This window comes from Pyricularia pennisetigena, chromosome 2 (assembly GCF_004337985.1).
Source record: "Pyricularia pennisetigena strain Br36 chromosome 2, whole genome shotgun sequence".
Lineage (NCBI taxonomy): Eukaryota > Fungi > Ascomycota > Sordariomycetes > Magnaporthales > Pyriculariaceae > Pyricularia > Pyricularia pennisetigena.
In genome coordinates this window covers 3,507,852-3,525,464 of record NC_043741.1, presented here as the reverse complement: position 1 = coordinate 3,525,464, position 17,613 = coordinate 3,507,852, and the positions used below count along the sequence as shown (strand labels likewise).

The following is a 17,613-nucleotide window of genomic DNA, read 5'->3' as shown; positions in this document are numbered from 1 at the left end:
TTGGATTCACTGCAACGTGAGATGCCACTCGGTCGTACCAAGTCAAACCATAAAACACACGAGTATTCAAAAAATTGCAATGCTGTGTCGTTTGGCTCCCAAGCAGTAAAATATCAGTCTATAGAGAAGTGTAAGGGGTATCAGAATGGTAAAAAAAAAAAAAGCATGCACGGGACAAAATTCCGCGCCCGTTTCCCGAATCTTGCAAGTGTACAGAACCTCTCAAAATTGACCAAGCCAGATATCTAGACAGTATCACCACAAATATGAAATCGCCCTTGTAGGAAACAGGAAACCGGCCCTTTTCTCTACGACTCCGCCATCATCTGCTCTCCTTCCTCCAACCGGTCTGTAACAATCCTGACGTTATCAATCAAGCCTTGGCCCAGTCCGACAAGCAAAAGCTTCTCAGCATTGGCAGGCAGCCCGAGATATGTGGGCGGCTCGCGCTCCGGCAGCGCCTGGATCCACCCCCAGAATTCCTGCATCGACGTGCCCTGCGGCACCACAAGGTCACCAGCCGCATCGCCTCCGTCATTGTTGGTCTCCCCGACACCCTCGACAAGCTTGTGGTTGATTTCGTACGCGTCGGGTGTGAGGAACTTGTGGATGAGCTGCGCCAGCATCTTGAAATCGCCCTCGTCGTCAATCTTGCCGCCATACATCTCGGTAATCAGGCTGCGGATCATATCCCATGGTATGTTGTGCGGAGCGATGTTGGAGCGGTTGTTGGCAACTGCATCAACCCACGTGTCGATAATATACGCCGAACACTCGTACTGCCGGTTCCAGTAGCGTCAGCATACAAAAGGCTCAAAAACAAAAGAAAAACAACGACAAACACTCCACATGACAAGATTGATACTTACATCACTATCGTTGAACTCCCAGAATCCTTTCCATCCAAGGTTAGGGGCATAGCGCAGACGCTCTTGCACAACAGCATGCAAGAAGGAAAGGAGCAGGTAAAGCCTCCCGCGCTCAACCGGGCCCTTGTTGGTGGGCCGTTGAGAGAGCGAAGACATTGAATCCTTCATGTTTGCCCTTATACCAGCGGGCTGCTCGTACATGAGCACGCGAGACGCCCGGAGCAGGTTGACGGGAATCTTGGGACTGGACTCCATCGATAGGAACAGTCGGAAGTCCGAGTGAGGGTTGAGAGACTCCATCCGCTTCTCAAGGCTCTGCAGCCATGTCGGAGCCAGATGTACGTTCTTGACCAAGACCCAAGAGCCCATTTGTGCCGCGTTGCTGATTGCCTTGTCTGCGCTGGCAAGACCTTCGCTGGAACCCATGGCAATGTTGTTGCAACGCACGCCCTTGCGCTGCACAAGCGAGTCGACCTTGAAGCTAGCATCGAAACCAGGGCTGGAGACAAGAGCGACTGGGCGTGTCGGCGGCACCTGGGCCACGGTCTTCTCGAGGTCCTCAACAATGTCAAAGAGCCCGCTGCCAAACACCAAAACAGCAAACCGCTCGGCTGCAGGCACGAAACGATCCAGGCGGAACAGCTTGACGAGAACCAGTCCCAGAAGCGCTCTATCGTTGGTCTCGGTGCTGTCGTCCCAAATCTCGGGGACCACAAATTCTGCCAGCTCTTCGTTGAAGAACCTTTCCCACTGGTCCTCTCCAACCTTCTCTAACCTGTCCTTGAGGCAAGGCAGTCTCATTGCCCGCGCGAATATCTCATCCTTGGCTCCCTTGTCGGTGGATACATCTCTACCCTCAACCCGGTTGTCAAGAATCACGTCAATGAGTGTCCTGTCCATCTTGAAAGGTGTAGCCTGAGCCAAAAGAATGGCGAGCGTGACACGATCCTTTTGAAGTAGGCCAAGGGCCGTGCGTTGGAACGCCGCGACGAAGAGGTCTTTGACGATGATGTCTCGGCGCGCGACATGGTTCGTCTCGTTGGCCAGGTTCTTGTTGTTGTGTAGGACCGAATGGAATATGTCGATGAAGTACTGCAGCGAGAACTGGTAAAAGTGGTTGAGGCAGTGAAGCTGTTCCAGGACTGAGAATATGGCACTGCAGGAGCGCGCGATAATGTCATACTGCAGAGTGATTTCCTCCACCTCGGCCATGACGCCCTCGGTGTTGCCCATCTTGACCGTGATCTCTGCTGCTTCCGTCTTGAGAGTCTCGAGGGTCTCGATGACATTGTCATCGTCAAGGATGTTGCCCCGGGATTCGTTGAGTGCTTGCAACAGGCGTTTCTCAAGCTGTCGGAGGTGCACCTTGAACTCGCCCTGCAGCTTGAGCAGATTCGAACGGCGCTCATCGACATCTGGCCTCTCCGCCTTGAGAACGTCGTTAAGGGTCTGGGTCCGCAAACTGCTCTGCGTGACGGTAAAGTTGACGAGTGTTGTCCGACTGCAGATGTCTGGAGGGAAGGTAGCTGAAGGATCACGAGTAGACAAGAAAATCCTAAACGCGGGCGAAAAGTCGATTTGCTGCTTGCCGAGTTGAATAAGCGTACGTCCACCAGTCTTCTGGTACTCTTTGTTGAGTACATGATTTAGGATGGGGTCGAGATGCTCTGCATCCTGGATCAAGATAGGGTTGCCAAAACGCAGCGCACTTTCGAGTTGCTTGGTGAAGGCGTCGTCCAAGAAACTGGTCACGGTGAGACGGCGATCCTTGCATTCCTTGGTGAGGAACTCGGTGATCCTGCCCGTAGGGTCGATGATAAGCGGGTAGCGGTTAAAGCGCTTCAGGATGATGGCGTTTTCGGTACACAAGTCATCAACCGGTAGCGAGTTTGCTTGCCAAGCCAGGCGTTCGTCAGCCGTCGATAGGTATTCGGTAACGGGGTTGTGCTGTTTGATGTTGATGCCAGACATTTGCAATTGATGAAGCCAATCCTCCATCATAGCCTTGCGGTACTGCTGATCGTAGAGGCCGCTGTAGGCCAAGAATGCGGCGGCGACCAGGACGTCGCCCACCAGAGTGCTGATTTGTGTCTCGAAAGATTTGCTGCCCTCCTCCCATCGTACTCTCTCGGACGAAAGACTGTCCAGAAGCTTGACACTGCGATCGACCTTGAACTGAACACGCGACATCTCTGCCTTGATTGCCTGCGTCTCGCTGACGAGTTCAGCATACTCGGCCTTGTAGGTCGCGATCTTCTCCTCGAGTGTGTTGATGTTCTTTTCAACGGCCTGAGCGTTGGCGCGCGTCTGGATGGCTGCCTCTTCGAGCCGGGCAACCTCGTCACGGAGAGGACCAATACGGTCAAGAATCTCTGAATACTCGACCTGAGCGCCAACCCATTGCACCAGGGGACCACATGCATGACTGGCTCGGTTGACCTTCTCGACGGTGAATTCTGGGTTGCTCAAGAACTCATTACGCATCTTTTGGCGCAAAGTCTTTGTCATCTGCCTCTCGTTGTCAAAGTTGACAATGCTTGCAATGAAATCGTCTCGCCTAACAATAGCCTGGATGCTCTTCCAGTCTGTGACCTTGTGACCGATCAGTGTGCAGACAGAATCCAACGCAAGCCTGACACCTTGAGGAGGTGAACTCATGGATCGGACTTCCGTGAGATGCTGCCGCTTGATCTTGCTGACACTTGCTTTGGCGTCTTCGACAGCCGGCTCTGCTTTGCTCAGGTCTTCCATGACGACCGCCCGGCGAGCAGCGACGTCCTTCTCTTGCTCCCCAAGTGACTTTTGCAACACCTGAGAATCTGCCTTTTTCTGCTCGGCCTCCTGCTGGTCCTTAACCATGATTTGCAGCTTGGCGTTGGCCTCGGCATCCTTCTTCTCCAACTGCGTCTTCTTCTCGGCCAGACTGACACGCAGATCGCGCACCTTGTCGACCGTGTCACGCAGTTTTTCGAGACCGACGTTAAGATGGCGCTGTTGTTCTTCGAGGTCCTCGCGCTTCTCATTGTACAATTTGACATACTGGGCAACAAAGTCCAGGTAGTGGCGCGGAGTGAGGAAGGTAACTCGGCCTTGCTGTTTGAGCAGCTTGGCGTTGAACTGGTGAAGCGACTGGTGGACATGCACCATCGAGTTGACCACCGCCTCACGGTGTGAAGGAGGGAGGCTGAGACCACGGTAAGCGACAGGCAGCGTGTCTGGCGCTTGGAAGTTTGATCTATCCAGGTCGACCGAGTGCGTCAACTCGTGCCCAACCTGGAACAATGCCTGGTCAGACCAGTCACCAAACCAGTTGAGTACGCATCGGTTGAACAGCGCAGGACTGGTGGCTGCCTTTGAGGCGAGCCCGCCTTCTGGAGGGTTCATTGTGAAGACCACGTGAAGGTTTTTGACGATTTGTGCCGTGAACCACTTGTACAGCTCTTCTTGCGAATCTAACAGAAGACCCTGCTTTTGGGCACCCTCCTTGCAGGCGGTCATAAGCGCTGCAAGCTCATCACCCTCAAATAGTCCAGGTACTTCGGCGTTGGCGAGCAATGTGTTCATCCTCTCGAGGAAGCCAGAGTCGAGAACGTTGGCCTCGTCCATGATGAAGCAAATCTTTTCGCCCTTGCAACCGCAGCGACGCAGGACCTCGCGAAGATCATCATCAAAGTCGTCGCCAGAATATTTGCCATGGACCTTGATCTGGTAGACTTTGAGACCGTTCATCCAAGCCACGAAACGGGACAGTGTGGTCTTGCCACTTCCGCTCACACCGATCAGAATCAAGTGGCCCTGAGGTTGCCTAAAGACCCGATCAATGCGAAGGACATGCTCGAGGACATCATTGAATAGAATGAGAGGAACGTCAATCTCCTCCTCACAGAAGGTCTTCAGTCTTGCCTTTACGAAGTCGCGAAGCTGTTCACGGTCGACAGGCACGTAATTCTTTGAAAGCCAGTTCGAGAACAGGATGGGTCCACCAAGCGCCTTCTCCTCGTCGATGGTTGGGAAAAAGTCGAGCGCGATTCGTCGCACTGCATCTTCGGTCCATTGACGCTCATCTTCAGCTACCAGACGATCCTGGAAGAGACGCAAGGCTTCGTGAGCCCATATGCGTACCAGGCCCTCGACGGATAGTGTCTCAAGAGGCCGGATGGCTTCGTAAACGCCACGAACCCATCTGGTAAGCTCACGAGGACTGTAGACGTAATGAGGCTGGATCTTGGGTGTGAACCGTTGTTGAGACTCGAGGTAAAATTTCACCATGGCATTCGTCATCGCCTCAGAGTAGCCGCGCAACGAAGGGATGATCTTGAGCACAGCAGTGTTGAAAGTGCCGTAAATCTGCTGAAGAGAAAGTTCACCAGGATAATCGACCATGATGAGAGGGGCGTGGCGGAGGAAACGGGCTCCCATCGGGGTACGGCCAGCATCGGTCGGGGGGTTACAAGCACCCACGAACTGAATGCGGTCCAGAGTCACCCAGGACTTGTCTGATGTGCGCCAGAATCCATTGTGCTCCACTAGCTGGCGGAGGAACGAGATTGCCCTCTGCGTGCCGTAGTGATCGGGGGCGGGCAGGTTGATCTCATCACAGAAGACTACCAACCAACGGCCGATTTGTGTGGGTGAGAGAACCACACCGTTCAGCGTCTTCTTGTATTCGCAATACTGCTCGAATGTCTTTATGAGCAGGTCTGGCGTTGTGGCGCTCGAGAAGTTCAGGCCAACAACCTCTAGGTTCGGAAGCTTGCGTAGCGCGCTGAAGAGCGTCATTGTCTTACCCGAACCGGGCGGGCCGCAAAGAAGGAGCGGTTTGTGCTCAGCCAGCCACGAGTACAAAACATCCTCGTGTCTGATTGTGTCGAGAGTCGGGATAACCACATCAGTTTGTGTAATGGAATGGGTGTTCACCTCGATCTGGGGGACCTCGGTTTGCCAAGAAGTCCACTCGGCACGTGGTAGGGATACGTTGAAGTCGATAAGGGAGCTAGTGCCATCCAGCGGGGGGTTGCCAAAGGTGGCAAGGCCTCCGAGGATATCGCCGTAAGCCTTACGGTCATTGAGAGGACAGTCGCCGGTGAGAGACCAGACCAGTGCTAGGAGAAGCTTCTTGGACACATAGCTCTCCACCTGTTCGGGATCCATGGGGAAATCGGTGTGTTGGGAGTTGTATTCAACCACGTCCCTCACAGCCTTGTTCAAAAGCGAGAACAGAGTGTTCATAACGCGCGCGACGGTGAACTCCATGATGTGATTGAAGCCCTCGGCTTGCTTCAGCGCTTCGTCGATAAAGTTGTCCGTCGTGAGGTGTGCGTTGAGAATATCGGCAGCTTGTTTCTGAACAGCCAGCGCCTTCTCGCTGTTTTGGCCAGTAGCGACTGCGTCTTCATCCAGATCCTCAAAGGCTACTGCTTGCAACGTATTGATGTAGTTCTCGACCAGCATTCCTGGGGTGACAGTGTCCTCGCTGAACCAGACCATACCGCAACGAGAGACAGTGGCTAGGGTCGCGTATTTGAGGTTTTCAACCTCGAACATGATGCGCACGTTTGCGGGCAAGTTGAGACGTTCACCGTTTGGAAGGGTGAGCAGCTTGTTGTCATCCAACACACTGTTCAAGTTCTCAACCCACTCGGGGTCAACGTCACCGTCAAAGACGATCCAGTGGCGCTTGGAGTCCTCGCCACGTAAGTTGTCGACAATCTTTCGCAATATGCTGGTGAACAACCCATCCGTCCATTCACGAGTGGTCGAGTCAAGATTGCCATAAAGGGCCTCCTTTGACATGACTTTCGAATCAATAATGTGCGAAACCCCCTCGACGCCTTCCACCTTTTGCAGAGCATCGAGTAGGAGCTTCCACGCAGCCGACTTGCCGGATCCTGAGCTGCCGACCATCATCACACCGTGATGGATCTTTTGGATCTGATACAGCTGCAGGACCTTGGTCATCCATGTATCGTTGACCACTAAATGTCTCTCCTCGGCCAAGGTGCGCATGGCTTCCTCCAGCTTCTGCAGGTTCGCGGGAACATACGAAATGCCTGGGAAGCAGGATTTCTCGATTTCAATCATGATCTCGACATCGTTCTTGATCAGTTTGGGTGCGATAGTCTCCCGGATCGACTGGACGAGAATCTCAGGCTCCACCAGCTCCTCGGCGCCGATATCACCTTCGTTTTCTGTGAGTCTAGCACGCTTGAGGCCACCCGAACTGACTAGAACACTCTTCAAAGCACGTAGTCCAAAGTCATAGTGCGGTTGTTTCGACAGCTTCGCAGAACACTGGTCGAAAAATGGCACCGTTTGCTTCGAGATTTGTTTGGCTTGGTTGAAACCTTGCGAGTACAACATGACTTCGGTGATAAGCTCCTTGTCGGGCTTGGACATGGCAACGTTTCGGAACAACTTTTTGAGATTGTCCGGGAGGTTGGATCGACCGGCATACCCGGGGTTCATGGTGATGAAGATACCGGTGTTGGAATTGACGTGCAGCTGACGACCGACGAGCTCGATCTGGGCCTTGTCATCTTCGGCTCCCTGCTTCAGACCCAACTGAATATTCTGGATTTGCTGAGACACGGCAGAGAGAATTCTCTCCTCCAGACGATTGAACTCGTCAAAGCAGCCCCAAGCGCCCACCTGACAGATCCCCAAGAAAATGCGGCCCATGGCCTGGAAGTCAAAAGTATCGTCACAGCAGAAGACAAGCGTGAACCTTCCGAGCTGAACTCCCAGGGCCTTGACTGATTCCGTTTTGCCAGTTCCCGCAGGGCCATATGGAGATCCACCAAGACGCTGGCAGAGAGCCTGGGTGAGAGTGAGGAAACACCTGTCGGTGAGAGGCGTCCGTACCAGCCTCTCTGGTACTCCCAGGTACTCAAAGCCATAGGCAAGTTTGGCGTTAGCCATCTTGATGTGAAGGCGCTGTATAAAGTCTCCTTCAGGAATGTAGACATAGCGCATTTGTAGCAGCCAGAGGTAATGTGTGGGAGAGCTGGCGTTGAGCTTGATCAGCTTCTCGATTGTGTCGCGCTGATGGACGCACTCGGTAATGAGCTGTTCGCATTTCTTCCTCAGAAGGACATCCAGATCGCCCAAAACCGTGTCTGCCAGCAGGCGCAGCACCTGCACCTCCCGATCATAAATGGACTGCAGATTGTTGCCTCCGTCAGTAAGAGACTGATCCACTACCGTGGTCCAAACCACCTGTGTCGCCAGAACCACAATCTGGCTGGGATAAGCCTCCATGAATTCTTGTAGAGCAGCCTTGTCAACTTGCTCGCTTGCAAAGATCGGTGTGTACTGCTCCACGGCCTCGGCCAACAGTTCGGCCAGTGTGGCTTTCATTCCGTTTTCCAGGAGGGCAAGCCAGTCGTTGATCCTCGGCGTCTTGAGAACTGAGATTTCCTTCTTCAGGCGGACAACCTCACCCTCTTTCGAGGTGAAGCCAGAGATTATGGCCTCGTCATCCATTACGAGGCCGGAGAGACCAGCAAACATCTTTTTGAAGTGCTTGGCAATTCGGAGAGTATCGTTGCTGTTGCCTATCATCTCAAGCAAGTCCTCGTCACCCACGAAGTAGAAGCGGGGGAACGACACACGCTCCTTCTCCAGGTACTCTCCGAGCGCTTTCTGAATCTTGTTCAAGAGGTCGGCCAGACGCTCCAGTGATTTCTGGACGTTGGGGATGTTGAGCACGTCCAGGACATAAGGTTGCTTGTAGACCTTCTTCATAACAGCAGAGAACTCGCTGTTGATGTTCTGGAAACGGGAGGACTCGATGGGCAACAGATGCTTGATGTCGGCGTTGCCAGTGAACACACCTTCCAAGTAGACCCACTGCCTTTGGACGTCAATCCAAACATCGAAGAGCACATGTACGCGGTTGAGTTTGTCCTCCCAGGCGCTTGCCTCCTCCTCGAATTCTTTGTAGTAAGGCGAATGCTTCATGGCTTGGAGTGAATTGAGATGCTCACTGCACTGGGCGAACAGTTCATCCCAGCCTCGGATAAGGCGGCATTTGTTCTGATAGTTTACAAGTTCGAGGTTGTACCCCGACCATGTCTCCCTGACCTGCTTGAGGAACTCCTCCAGGGCCATCTCACCCTGAGCCTGGGCGATAATATCCCTGATTATGGTTTCGGTGGCCACAAGGTTCAAACCCCAGACGTCGGCGAGCGTCATCGAGACTGAAGAGTAACGCTTGCTGGGCTTGATTTGCTTGTAGATTTTAACCCAGTGCCTGTCCCGGACTGCCTCAGACTTCAATTCGCTCAAGAGACTATTGGCCTTGAGGTATGTACGTAAAATATTCTGAATATGCTCAAAAGCGGCGTATTGTCGCATCCTGCTCGGCATTTCCTTGGTCATCTTGATGAGACCATCAATGGCAGACCGAATCTTTCTGGGCTGGACACTGTTCCACAAGGTCTCACCAAGCTCATTGAGACTCTTCCAGATGAGCGACAACGAAGCCCATACCGACTTGAAATCGTTGACTTCGTCTAGGATCATATCAAGGGAGTTGTCGGTCGAGGTCTCAATGTTAAGGGCTTCTTTGGCCTTGGCTACCATGATAGACTGGTCCTGCAGCTTCACGATACGAGTCTCGAATGCGGCCAAGGTCTTGGAGGCCTCTTCCGGGGCAATCGTGCCAGAAACAGGCTTCTGGTCGTTCCACTCGCTAGCGACCTCGGTAATCTTGTCCCTGATTATCTGGTCCTCTGCAATGATCTTTGCCTTCATGACATCGGACTGCTCCTGCACAACCTTGGAACGACGAGCGAGAAGCTCATTGAGTGCCTCCCAGAGACCCTCCAGCTGCTGTGAGTGAAGCCAGTCGTTGGGGAATTGATAGCGTTGACGACGAAGCATGTTCTCTCCTTGGCTAAAGACCTCGACCTCGGGAGCCCATTGCTTGACCTTGCGCTCACAGGTCTGCACGACTGTGATGAACTGGACAGCCTGCTCGGTCGATGAAGCCTCCAGCCTTTGGCTTTCAAGGTCACTACGAGCCTTTTCTAGTTCGCTGTGGACTTCCCTGAGACGAGCACCGAGGCGCGTGCCGAACTTGTTCACAATGTCCAACTGCCATTGGTCATATTTGCCATTGACCTTGGTCTGAACCTGATCGTAGTGGATGGTTATGTGGCCAAAGGAGCGGCTGACCTCGGTTGTGTCAAAGGTTTGGCGTGTCTTCCTGATCTCCTGAAGAAGCTGGAGCCACTTGTCGAGTTGATCGCCGAGTATCTCGTAGACCTGCTCCGACTGCAGATCCCAAAGAGACTGAAACCGGAGCCATTCATCTACGTAGCTGCTGATTTCCTGCAGCTTCTTCTCAACGGTTAGCTGAACTCGTGAGAGCTGGTTTGCGCACTCGCTGGGTAGGTCGTCAAAGCGAGGATCTTCGGTGGCTGTGGTGTCCAGGGTCATCTTGTACCGGGTGGCCCTGATCTTTTTCAGGTGGCAAATCACACCCAGCCATTCTTGCAGCTGCAGATACCAGCTTGCACGAGCAAACTCCAAGGGCGGATCAAGGTAGATGACTTGGTTGCGCATCGTGACCTCGTGCACCAGCTTCCGCATAGATGGGACGCCGGTTGCCATGTCGGTGACCTCTGTCCCCGTCTTCCTCCTTCCCTCAGGAACGTCATCCTCGAAAGCCTCGATCCAGACTTGGATGGCGCGGTGAAGACGTGTAAGAAGAATCGACTTAATTTGACGATTCAGCTTCTTCACCCAGTAGCCCAGGTTGACGTATTGCTCCAAGCTGAGGGTGTCGACACCCTTTTGGATGATTTGCAGCTTTTCGTCAAAAGACGTGGCGTCGTAGGGACAGGTAGCCAACTCAGAGAGAGCCTTCTGGACCGTCTGGTGCACAGTAGTAAGCGTCGCTGTCTTGGTTTGTAGCATCGAAACCTTGGCGGCAAATTCTCGGACGAACTGGACATGAGGGCTCTCGGTCTTGGCAACCACCCGGTCAGGGGCTCCGTTGGTGAGCGATGGCGTGTTGAAGAAGAGCTCATGGGAACTGGCGAAAGTAGCCCATTTGAGGGGCAATCCCTTATTGATTAAGGCATACACATCATTGCGAAGCCCGTTCAGCAGCATAGAAACCTCGGGCATCTCTGTGATTTGCCGGATCGTCTGGCCCAGTGTCCGGACGCTTTCCATTAGGCTGACAGCGTATGGGTAAACCCGTTTTGCCTCCTTTGCCCAATGAACGACGTGATGGGGCACAGAAAATCCCAACCAAATGAGATTGCGTGTCTCTTTGAAGAGAACGATGACCTGCGGATCAAAGTTGACGGCGAGATCAAGAGCGTTATTAGCGGATCGGATCTTGTTGATGGTGAAGAGGAGACCGGAAACTGAAGCATGCTTTCTCTTGGAAACGCCAGCAAGCCAATCGTTAAAGATGAGTGTGGTGTCAAGTTTCTTGCGGAAAAGATCGCTTTCATTGGCGAGCTGACCTCCCTCGTGATGCATCTTCCAGCCATCGCCGAGAACATCTTCGACTTTCTTCATGTAGTTGTTGAGCTGCCGCTCAATTTGACGTGCCCAAATGATGGCCCCGGCAACAGGAGGCATGTCATGGACCGAGTCCATGGGATGTGCCGCAGAAAGGGCATACTGGACCTTGAAGCGCTCGTGAAGACCGGCAATGGCCTGCTTGACGTTGTCGATGAGCTGTGTTTGGTATTCGGCGATGGCTCCACGGATCTTGGGCCGGACGAAGAGAGCGTTAAACTTTGAGAAAACGCGGAACATCTCGTTGGCGTTCTTGGCAGTGGCCAGTCGATCTCGTAATCTAGCAATAATTGAGTTCTCAACTCGTTGGGTCTTCTCATTGTACAAGCCCTCCGCCCGTGCCCAGGCTCTGGTGCCTTCCTCTGAAACGTCCAAGAGGTCAACGTTCCTCAGGTACTCCCAGGCTTCCTTGACCTCTTGAATGGCGTCCATCTCTCCCAGCTCCTCCAGATTATCAGTGTTACGGGAATGAGGGTCTACGACGGCAACGGCAAGACCTTCAGGGGCCGATTTGGGCGACAAGACGCTGCTGATAGTCCGCTGGAGTTGTTCGTGGTTATCGCGGAAGTTCTTGATGTAAGTCATGCGACTCTGAAGCTCTGCATGCTTCGAGTTGACCTTGAGTAGAACAAACTTCTCATTACGGCGACGCATGATATCACGGCAAACACCGGTGAAATCCTTGACATTGACATCCCACGTGGCAAATATGGCGTCTGCCATCTTCATAATGGAGCCAAACTGCTGGTAGTCAACGTCGGCAAGTTCAGTGCCGGAAACCAGCCGGTGCAGAACCCCATCCAAATCCGCAGAAATCATCTCCACAAGCAAGAGAGCTCTACGAATGGGGTATGGGGAAATCTTCAGCTTCCTGTTGATATGGATGAAGATCTGGTTGATCGTTTCCTCAACCTTTGCCAGGGACGTTGCAGACAGCATCTCATCCAGGGGGAAGTCGCGCATGAGAGAGTTGTACTTCTGGACCTTCTCCATGGCCTCCTTGAGACCCGTATCGGCCGAAAAGCTGACCGTGGCCTGGAATCGCTTGGCCTGCTTCAAAATATCCAGGGTGATCATAACTCCGTCACCACGCAGCTGACCCTCGATATGTTCCAGAGCAGTCTCCATGGACAGCCAAAAGTTGATTTCCTGGTTGGCGGTACTCGTGGTTGGGTCTCTCGTCATTTTGGTGATTGTCTGGATGGACTTGATCCAAGTCTGCACAGTGGCCTGCAGGGAGTTGAGAAAGTGGCTGTCGCGCAAAAGGGTCTCTGATATCATGCTCACGGACGGCTTAATGTTGCGCGACGCCGCATCTTCCAGCACCGACTGAACCGCAGGTGGCAATGGGAGGATGACCTCAGGTATCTCGACATTTTGCAGCAGGTGCGACAAGCTCAGCTCCAGCTCCGTCCAGCGCTTTCTGGTGACAGGTATACCAGTTTTGGCGTCAGCATCGACCCTGGTCCTGGTGTTGTTGTTGGCGTGTTTTTGACTCTTGCTGCTCGCTTCGAAGTATGGGCCCAGGCCGTTGTGAAGGTAGAGCTGAAGAATCTCAAAGGGCGAAGCTGTCAAGCCTTGCTCGCTGGTCGTGGCTGCCAGATATGCCGGTCCGGGCAGGTTCAACATCTGTATCTGTGCACTGAGGGGAATGCTAGGGTCGAGTGGTTGTGGACGCTTGAGGATGTTCAAATAACCAACTACGTGGGCTGCGTCTGACATTTCCTGAACGATCTTGTAGACATGTCGGGGCGTTTCTGGGGTGAATCAGGTCTAGTTAGAGAGTGCACAACCTTTGAGACAAGCTATGAAGAGAAGAATCCAAAAACATACGCGGTTCCCCCGCATCGTCTTCTGTGATTTCACCACCGGCTATCTCTTTCTGAATAAGGAGAGAAACATGGTTGTCGTTGGCAAACCGTGAGCTGGCTTTCAGAGCGTCCTGACGCAAGCTATCGGATAGAAAGCTGCCTTCGGCATGCAGCTCCTCGCGCGTGGCTCCCAGGGCGATCTCGAGGAGGTTTGTCAGATAGTCGATCACCCTCTCGGGGTCGACCGATGCGAATGGCGGCGGCCCGACCCCGTTGGTGCCTGGGCTCGCGGTAGGAGGTGATGCTACCACCTCCATGGTGCACACCAGCTGCAGAAAAGGTGTTTACGAATCGAAAGGGAGTTGCGGGGCGGCGTTTCGCATGCTCGGTTGGCAAAGAAGGTCGATATTAAAGTCGGATAAGCTCAAAAGGGTCGTTGGTTGGTAGGTAGGTGGTTGCAACTGATCTGGCGAGAACGAACAATGTTCAGCAAACGACAAAACAGAAATGAAGGTCGGAATATCGCGTCTGGCGGCGGGTATCATTCAGGAAGTGCCGAGAGAAGGTTTGGTGTACAAGACAGAATAGAACGAAAGAAGCATCAAAAGTGCTGCTCCCAGTCACAGAAAACCCCTGTTTGTACAAAAAGAGTAGATGCAGATGCTGCGCTGATGCTGGGTCGTGGACATAAGTAAGGTGTTGATTCCAACGGGGCGGCTCCACGTCCCCGTCACTTTTGCGGACCCGGTAATTAATTCCAACGCGGTTTGATGCTTGCCCCCCCTGGTCACAAATCGCGAAGGTGTATGTACTACAGTAGCAAGCCACGTCGTGGCGGTTGGCATGTGAGTGGGTACCTTATTTCTGGCAAGTGCTAATCTGATATGTGCGAATCGTGTCACAGACGCACGGATTGCTACCACACCCCTCCACCTGTCAGTCTAACAAGGCTGCAACAGACAGTTCGGATCTTGCATAAAAAGGTCTGTTGGGGTCAGACCCGCTACAGGCAAGGCAATAACCATTAGTACTTTAGTAATTTGATTTGCAATTTTACTCCGGTATACAGTACATGCGATCTATGTCAAGAATCGGTGGATTTATATTGTGGAAGCTGTTGGTAAGGGTCGGCTGAAGAAACGTCTAGATAGACAAGATAGGTTGCTGAGGTACCTAGCTACAGTAAATTATTCGTTTGTAAAGCTTATTTTCCCATATAATGCCTGTCTAGTATGCACCTGTCGAGGTACCAAGCTACTCATCACGAAGTGCATCTACTGTGTAGAGCATGCGCAGGAACAATATGCAGGACGAACAAGGTTCTGTTGTGTACGTCGTGAAGCATGACCTGTGTGGACTCAACCAAGGTGGATGGAAACCTAATATTGTCAAGTCACTGGTAATGACACTAGAGACTACTATCATCACCAGGAAAGAAGGAAAGGAAAAGACATATACTCCATCGGCATACTAACATCATCAATATCCTTGACTCAATACTGAGAGGAAAGGCTTGTTTTGACGGACAACTCATCCGTCATGTTGGTAGATTAGGTATCCTGGACCAACCTCGACCTACTATTGCTACCCTGAAGTCACAACAAGATGAAATTTCCACCGACGCCTAGCTTCATAACTGCCAAATGGACAGGAGATAAAAAAGGGGAGAAGAAAAGAGAGAAGAAAAAAAAAAGGCTACCAAACACAAAATACTCAGGCAGTCATAATGAAATCAATTTCAAACAGAATTGTTGACGGCAGCGCTTCCCCCTTCATTGCCATCGTTCAGAAGCTCGCGCTGGACCATGACACGCTGGTTGCATAGGTCGATAAACATTTCAAACTTCTTGATCATCTTGTCCTTCTCTGACACCTGCTTTTTCAGATCCTCGATTTCCTTGTCGCTGTCTGTTTTGAGCTTGCTGTAATCCTCCTTGAGCTTTGCAAGTTCGCGGCGCAGATCACCCCTTATTCGCTCATCAGCAGACTGTGTTGGCTGTTTGTAGATTGCTGCCTTGTTCTCGGCAAGTTCGGTAGCAACCTTGTCCGGATTGCGACTGATAGCCGCACGCGCGTTGTAAATATCCCGAGGCAACAGTGGAACATGAGGGTGCTCGGTTTGGAGTATTTCCAAGGTTTGGCTCACGCCCACGCCTGATGTCCCTGTATCAGTACCTTGAGCCTCGACTTGTGATTGGCGGCGAGCTTTCGAGACCATACCATTGTCTTTCAGGGCTTTGACAGATGCGACCATCTTGCTGTCAAGCTTCCTTGCTGCGGGGTGCAGCATCGGGCTCTCGCTCGGTCCGTGATTGTGCTCGAGATGTTGTGCATTCGGTCGATATCGCACGATCCACTGCGTTCGTTGCTCGATGGCAAAAAAGCCAAACTGACAGTCGCACTTGCGAGATGAGGTTTTCCGCTTCCGAAGCTCCGGATTGACCCTCTTAGGGGGCTTCCCAGCGCGATCGCAGACGAACAGGACCTTCTTCAACCCCGGGACCGTCTTCTTGGACCTCCCGATTACTACGGCATACCCAACAGAAGTACAGTATGCTAGAACAAATTTGTGCACAGCATCAAGTGTCGGATAGCTCCCCCCCTCGGGCGGTGCTGACATAGGTGGCCCCATAGGTTCCCGCGGCACAAACGGGACTTCCGCTTTCGACTGGTCTGCCTCGTCGTCTTCGCCAGTGATATCTATCTCCATCTCGTCATCGTGATGGGCTTCCTCAGTCTGGGCTGGAGTCTCGACCTTCATCAGAGCTGGAGACGGCTGTGGTGGGGTCGCTTGAGCCGGTATGGCCTGGACCGACGCTTGTTGAGTGGTAGGTTGATGAACCGCGGGTTGGTGAAGCTGGGCCTGGCGGGGCTGCGGCGTTTGAGATTTGTGTACTTGGGGTAGCAGTGGCTGCTGCTTTTGTTGTTGTTGTTGTTGTTGCTGCTGCTGCTGCTGCTGCTGTTGGTGATGTTGTTGCTGTTGTTGTTGCTGCTGCTGATTTTGTTGTTGTTGCTGATGCTGCTGCTGATGCTGATGCTGCTGCTGCTGGTGCTGTTGCTGTTGTTGTTGCTGCTGCTGCTGTTGCTGATGCTGTTGATGTTGTTGTTGTTGTTGCTGCTGCTGTTGTTGTTGTTGCTGCTGCTGCTGTTGTTGAGAATGCTGCTGCTGGAGTTGGGCGTGTTGTTGGGTATGCTGTGGTTGTTGTGGCTGCTGTTGTTGTTGCTGCTGCTGCTGCTGCTGCTGCTGTTGCTGCTGCTGTGCAGTTTGGGCATGTTGTTGTAGCTGCGGGGTCTGCTGAGCATGCTGCTTGTGATTTTGCGGTTGCCGTATTTGTGGCTGATGAACTTGTGCCTGGTGAGCTGTTTGCTGGAGTATTTGAGGCTTATGAGCCTGTGTCTGATGCAGCACCGGCTGGTGAAGCTGTTGCTGCTGGTGGTGTGCCTGAGACGAGTGCACCGCCGTCATTGGCTGCGATTGATGTACCTGCTTTTGTGCATGCTGTATCTGTTGGGTGTGCTGAGGCTGCTGAATCTGCTGCACCTGCGAAATTTGAGACTGAGTCGGGGGCTGCGGCAAAGTAGGCTGCTGGGCAGACTGCTGATGTGACTGCTGCTGGTGTTGATGCTGATGGGACTGCGGATGCTGTTGCGGATGCTGTTGCGGATGCTGTTGCGGATGCTGTTGTGGATGCTGCTGCTGGTGTTGATGAGATTGATGGTGTTGCGTGTGGTGCAACTGCTGCTGCTGCTGTTGCTGCTGATGGTGGTGTTGCGGTGGTTGCTGTTGCTGCGGAGGCGGCTGAGCCTGAGGCTGTCGCGACAGAATATGGTTGTCATTTTGTTGCACCGTATGTCCCATGGATTGCTGGGCCATGGACTGCTGGTTCATAGCCTGGGCGAGGTAGTTCATGGACTGATTCTGTGGGAAGGCTCGCGGTGGAGGGGCTCGCTGGCGAGGAACCGCAACAGGGGCGGTAACCTGGGGCTGCTGCGATCGGGCGGCATTTTGGATGTTGGGGAGCGAGGTGGGCGTCGGGGTCGTGAAGAGGCTGTGGGGATACGCGTTCTGCTGAGGAGGCTGCGAGTAGACGGAATGATAAGGCGACGCATGCTGGGACAGCGACGATGGCGATGGTTTGTTTGTGGTGTGGGATTGTGGTGGTGGATAGCCGCCGCGTCGGACTCCGTTCACGCCGTATGTGAGCCCCGGATGAGCATTCGACGACATGATGGGGAGCGGCCGCTCGCTCGCAGAAGCAAACAATGCGACGGGATCAATCAATCAATCAATCAATCGCCAGAATATGCAAACAAAGGAACGCTCTATGACCTCGATCGATCAAACCTTGGGTCTCGACCCTCGCTGTTGACGGACGACCAGAGGCGTGTAGATA

The 17,613-nt window shown here is 53.0% G+C and overlaps 1 protein-coding gene across 1 annotated transcript; it reads right to left on the bottom strand.

Moving 5' to 3' along the window:
• Positions 1-308: 308 nt before the first annotated feature.
• Positions 309-17,447, bottom strand: PpBr36_00972 (uncharacterized protein; the record flags this gene model as incomplete). Its single annotated transcript, XM_029888161.1, has 4 exons — positions 309-779; positions 870-13,165; positions 13,242-13,548; positions 14,964-17,447. 4 exons carry the CDS (start codon positions 17,445-17,447, stop codon positions 309-311), a joined length of 15,558 nt encoding a protein of 5,185 aa, XP_029751192.1.
• Between the last annotated feature and the right edge of the window lie 166 nt (positions 17,448-17,613).